The 6,037-nt window shown below is 40.1% G+C and overlaps 1 protein-coding gene across 1 annotated transcript; it reads right to left on the bottom strand.

The window, feature by feature from the left end:
* Nucleotides 1-1,067: 1,067 nt before the first annotated feature.
* Nucleotides 1,068-5,067, bottom strand: pithd1 (PITH (C-terminal proteasome-interacting domain of thioredoxin-like) domain containing 1). The gene is made up of 6 exons (XM_074686906.1): nucleotides 4,756-5,067; nucleotides 4,281-4,324; nucleotides 3,960-4,037; nucleotides 3,739-3,843; nucleotides 2,040-2,148; nucleotides 1,068-1,570 (listed from the first exon to the last, which is right to left on the bottom strand). The coding sequence occupies exons 1-6, from the start codon at nucleotides 4,951-4,953 to the stop codon at nucleotides 1,469-1,471; spliced, it is 636 nt and encodes a 211-aa protein (XP_074543007.1). The 5' UTR covers nucleotides 4,954-5,067; the 3' UTR covers nucleotides 1,068-1,468.
* Between the last annotated feature and the right edge of the window lie 970 nt (nucleotides 5,068-6,037).

The following is a 6,037-nucleotide window of genomic DNA, read 5'->3' as shown; positions in this document are numbered from 1 at the left end:
ACAACGATGGATGGAAGGACAGGTCCACGTCGTCACCTCGCAGCTCACATCCGAGAACCAGCACGTCGTCCTCACCTCCTCCTCCTCAGCTCGAGGGAAATCATCAAGTCCTACACTAGTTAGCATTGACATGCTACAGGCTGCTAACAGCTAATTTTGCATGTAAACAATGCAGCCATGGTTACATGTAGGATCTCCAGACAAACACAGGAGAAAAGTAGTAAAAAATATCGCCGAAACCACAAAAAGTTTGGTGTCCGTGACCGACAATGAACCATACAAAGTGATGATCCACTCCAAATACAAAGATCACGAAAAAGAGACAAAAAAATTACAAGAAACGGACAAAGACGAGAGAGCTGCTGCAACAGGCAGCTACTTGGGTAGCGCCTAGCAACGGAAAAAGTAGTAATAAGACTAATAAGTAATAAGACTGCTTTCAGGAGGTACACCACAATAAGCTCTGGTCTGTGAGTCAGATGGTAACATGACCGTGTTGCTGCCTGTGACTGCTGTAAAATGAGGGAGAAGACCTTTACTGCAGAGCTTTGAAGTCTTGGATCTGGTCCAAGTCTGCACCTTCAAACAGATTGATTCCTTTGGTTTCTTCAGCTCTTCATTGGGGACAGAAAAGGCGCAGAAGCAACTGTGTCAGTACATCATGCAGCTGTGTGGACTCAGTTCATCATGTAGATAAACTCAAGAATTAGCTCCACAGTAACTCCCCAAAGCTCCAGGTCTGATGAATATGAAACCACTAGGTGGCAGAAATATCTAGCACAGCTTTTTATGTTTTATAAATTTCAAATAAGGTAGTTTTGCAGGTATTAAATTCAATTTGGTTTACTTAGTGTTTAAAATGGTGCTAATATGTACAAAGTGATCTGTATTACATTAGTTATATTTATCTAGTAATCTGTTTTATCGAGTGTATTTCAGATGTTTGCCGTCATTTTGAAAATACTCTAGATCAAATTTAGTCTCTTTACATATTTTAACCCCTAAAAATCATTGAGTAAAGGTATTATACATCATGTTATACAGGGTATGTGACATTGGAAACCAGAAAGTAAAAGCACATGATTCATTTCAATCCTTCAGCATTTTATTCAAGAGCAGGCTTCACCGTATAGCAGTAGTAAATATCTTTCAAAGATGAATGAGAGGATACTGGTAAAAACAGACTGTATATGAGTGCAATAGGTTTCATGCATTTATTATGAAGCTTTCCGCCACATTAAGCCCTCACTCTCCATCAGAGTAGAAAACAGCGCAACAACTCAGCACTTCCAGACAGACCTGAGCTCTCTGGTCTTCAGATTTCTGTGCTCACTCTCCCATCGAGTTCAACACGAATCTCCGACCTCAGCCTAGCTCAACTGTTATTTGACCTCTGTCAAGCAGACGCCACTGAAACCCTCCTTCTGATCCTCCTCATCCTCTTCTTCCTCCTGATGCTCTGATGGTCTCAGGAAATGAAGTTGGTTTGTGGGATGATGCTCTCCACTTTGTGATCTGCAGGGTTAGCTGAGGCCTCGTAGTTACAGATCGTCACTTCATGTCTGTGGGCCTGAGGAAAGGAGGAGATAAACAGGGTGAATTACAGAAACAACAGAAAAACTGTTGAGACTTAGATCTATTAGTTATCAAGAGGAAGTCTTTACACACAGCAATCAAGGATATTGTCATTTTTTGTGATGGTTACGATGAGCTTTATGTTTTTTTTTTCCCCAAATAAGGGGAATTGTTGTAAGCTATCAGCAGACTCCTTTGTGTAACTTTGAAACAGAGAAAAAAACTTGTGTGTATTCCAGGAAATAGTCTGCTGCCTAAAGAAAAAAACAATATTCTTCTTTCAAAGCAGACCTGATCAAACAGAGAGCATAAAAAAGGAAGAAGAAACAGCTCATAGGAATTTTTGAATTGAACTCAGAGAGAATTTATAAAACTGATAACTATGCCGAAAACAATCTGAACCAAATACAGAAGTGTTTTGGACCAGAAATAAATGGAACCAAACAAAAAACTGGGTTCAGTACCTCTGAGTATTCCCCTCTTAGGCCAATGTAGTAAACCCTGGTGCTCTCAGCTCCAAAGTTCTTTGAAATGTGAATGGAGAGGTGCTGGACATTGGAGAAACGAGCGATCCTAGGACACAATCAGAAAGAAACGTCAATCCAGGAGTTTAGAGGAAACAACACTGAACCATCCGTGTTGGAGAAACCAGGAGTGGGTCTTAGTGAGTTTGTGTGAAATTATAAAAAACTGATATTGGCGCCCCCTGTTGGCTATGGCTGCCTTTTGCAGCAGTTCTCTCTTCTTTGTCTGTTCTTGTAATTTTTTCGTATCTTTTTCATAATCTTTGTATTTGGAGTGGATCATTACTTTGTATGGTTCATTTGTTGGTCATGGACACCAAACTTTTTGTGGCTTCAGCGATATTTTTACTACTTTTTCTCCTGTGTTTGTCTGGAGATCCTACGTGAAACCATGGCTGCATTGTTTACATGTGAACTCAGCTGTTTGCAGCCTGTAGCATGTCAAGGCTAACTGGTGCAAGGCCTGATGTCTTCCCACAAGGTGAGGAGAAGGAGGTGAGGACAACATGCTGGTTCTCAGGTGTGAGCTAAGAAGTGAAGACATGGACCTGTCCTTCCATTCATCGTTATTGGGAACCTAAGATCTATCTCCAATAAGATGGACGAGCTAGCGGTGCTAACCCAGCAACAGAGGGAATACCAGAAGGCAGGGTAGGATCATGCTATTCACAGACATGGCTAACAGGGCTAACATCAGACACCAACGCCATGTTGGAAGAGCTTCACCTGCTGTGAGCAGACAGGATCCAGGAGACAGAGACTGAACAGACTGCTGAAGAAGCTCAGTCCTGGACCCTGTGGAGGTGGAGGCTGGCTGAACTGGACAATGATGGACAAGCTGTCATCATCTATTTTCTTATGGACCTTTTTGCACTTTCTATACACTTTATTACTTTTGTTTTGTTGATTGCTGCTGTGACTTCAATTTTGTTGTACTTGATACAATGACAAAGTTCTATTCTATTCTATTCTATATTCAGAAAAGACATCAGGAGGTAAAACGAAAAGAAATCAGAGCTTTGGTTTCACTTGTGTTTTACACGCTTGTTTTACCAGATTGGATTTAACAGCATCATGCTATGAAGCACTGAGAGTAGTTAAACTTCAATAACTGTCTGCTTTAGACAGAGGCACATTGACAATATCTTACACAGTCAATGAGATGACATGTGGGAATCAAACCTACGAGCCAAACTGACATCTGCTCTCTGGCAACAATTAAGTGGACCTTCTGGAATAAAAGCCTCTATTCTCTGTTTTTTTCTTCTTCACTCTCTGTCTCCATCTTGTGCTAAGCTGCTGCTACTTAAGAGCTATTTTGGACGTGTATTGATCTGCAGTCAGTGATTCTGTCATTCACCAAAGAACACCCTAAGTAATCCCAAAGAAACTATTATAACTGCTGGAGTTTGGCACTTGAATGAATAACTGTCACAAGACATAATGTAGGAAAAAGTCTTCAGTTTTAAGTGTTTGGGGTGAAATTTACAAACTACTTAAACTGCAGAATTCTTGGATGTACTGCAGCTCAGTCAGCTCTGTTTCAAACTCTACCTCCTGACACAGAAGAGAAGTGTTATCGTATGAAGCTTAAATGTGTTCAGATGTAAATAAATGTTTCTGGTGATGCTTTTCTCACTTTGTTGGGTATTCAAGCTCAGCGAGGGGGTCTCTGTTGAGTCTGAAGGCTTGGTCTGGTTCTCTACCCGTGTCGTCAAATGACATGTGAGGGATGTTCTTATACCTTGAGTGATAAAATTAGGAAGAAAAATAACAGAGAAACAGCACACCACACAAATATAAACAATAACTTTGATTTCAAGCTTTCTCATGGAGGCTGTTTAATGAATTTTCTCTCACAGTCTAATCTCCCCAGGATGAGAGTCATCATTCTCTCCAGATATGATGATGCCTTTTAGCTTCACGCTGCCAGTAAAACTGAAAGAGCAATCACAAAGAGAAAGAGTCAGGACAGAAATAACAAGACGCTGGGAAAGCGGAGAAGAAAACAGAGGCTGTCACAGGAGAGGAAAGGTGAATCATAAAAAGATTCAAAGGGGGTAGAAAAACCTGAGCAGTTTCTTTTTTATAAGGCTAAAAGTAACATCAGAGAGTCCTCCTACATGTTATCTTTATTTCTACAAATAGAAATATTATTAATAAATGTGTATGGGGACTTACGGGATGTTGAAAAGCAGCTCTTCATCTGCATCACTTTCAACATACTGAAAGAAAAAAAGTTTGCAGTTAAAACTAATACTATTATGTTATTAGTTTGGCTTCTTGTTAGGCTACAATGAATCTAGTATGTGCAGCCTGAAATAGTTAAGATACAAAAACAACCAAACTTCCTCCACATTGTTCAAAAATAGTTGACACATTAAAGAGTGTAAACACTTATTAACAAGTAATATCTAAAATACTAACCCCAACGCTTTCGCTTGTTACAAAGTTTAAAGAATCTTCTAGAAAATGTCAATACTGACCCAAACGAACCATGAGTCTCGTGCAGCATGTCTGAGTAAAGTTTTGTCTGATGTAACAACTGCACAGCCCCACAAAGAGGCACCAAGCCTGAAGCACATGCTCCATACACTCCATACAGCGTACCCAGGCCGGATAACTGACCGACGAGAAGGCTCCGTGCAGCGGTTACCTTGTCCCTCTCGTTCCGCCGGTCCCACGGTTTGAACACCTGCTTCCCGTCCCCGTCTCTGCTCTCGTTCAGGCACTGCAGCTTCTCCAGGTCGATCCGCTGGTACAGTCCGTACTCCAGGCCCCTCTCCGCGGGCTCGTGCTCTCCCTCACACCCGCAGCTGTGCCCGTGTCCGTGCCCATGACCGTGCCCGGACATCGTGGGACTAAACACGATACTTTCCCTTAACGTTAGATCAGCAGAAGAGGTCCAACTGACTGTGTCTGTAAGTTTCACTTCACTGGAATGAGCCCAAACGACGCTAGCGTCAAAAGAAACAGAAATCATATTTTACTTCCGGTTCGATATTTTCAAAATAAAAGCAGCTGTTAATCTACTGCAGGGGCGGTTTTGGAATCAGACTTTGAGGAGTGTCTACTCTTTGAGAGATAATGCCTCCAGAGTTTCCTGCAAAAGTTGAAGCCCACAGTTTATAACCACCCATTCACTGAACGTTAACAATATATATTACACCACAAATTTCAGTTCACAACACTACTGTAAAAAAAAAAAAGTTTGTTACATATCATTATAGGGCTGTTTCCAAAACCAAAATCAGAAAAAATATATTAAACCTGAAATAAGTATGTAAGCATATTGCCTCCATAACAGTTTTTTTATGTTTTAACAGAAGTTTCATGCTAAATACATTTTACATATTTCATAGAAACAAGTTATATATCACATTAAGTGTAGAGCATAATGCATTTCAAAACAGTTTAGTGTAGGCATACTAATCATTAGAGGTGTCCCAGTTCGATATTGATATCGGATATCCGATATCAGCAAAAAAACAAGTATCGGTATCGTATCAGAATGTACCTAAAATCTCCGATATAAGCAGTTTCTGTTACCCATTAATTAATAATAAATGGGTCAGTTTTTCCTCATACCTACTGTTGCTGACTACTGTTCTTTGTTTGAATAATATCACTCAATCAAGCCTTTTCTAACATGACAGACACACTACAAAATAAGTAATAAAAGTATGCATGTTTAATGCTGATATCGTATCGGAATTATATCGGTATTGGCCAATACTCAATGCTGCAGTATTGGTATCATAAAAAGGAAGTGAAAATGTAATACCTAGACATCCCTGGTTACAATACATTTTACATATTGCATAGTAGCGTGTTACATATCACATTAAGTGCGGAGCCTAATGCATTTCAAAACAGTTTAATATAGGCATACTAATCATTATGTCATTCTATATACATAAAAGCAGAATCTCTCATTG

This window comes from Halichoeres trimaculatus, unplaced genomic scaffold (assembly GCF_033239565.1).
Source record: "Halichoeres trimaculatus isolate MK-OKI-2021-1 unplaced genomic scaffold, fHalTri1.1 fHalTri1_scaffold_14, whole genome shotgun sequence".
Lineage (NCBI taxonomy): Eukaryota > Metazoa > Chordata > Actinopteri > Labriformes > Labridae > Halichoeres > Halichoeres trimaculatus.
Note: the sequence above shows the minus strand (reverse complement) of the source record. Positions and strands in the feature narration are given on the sequence as shown.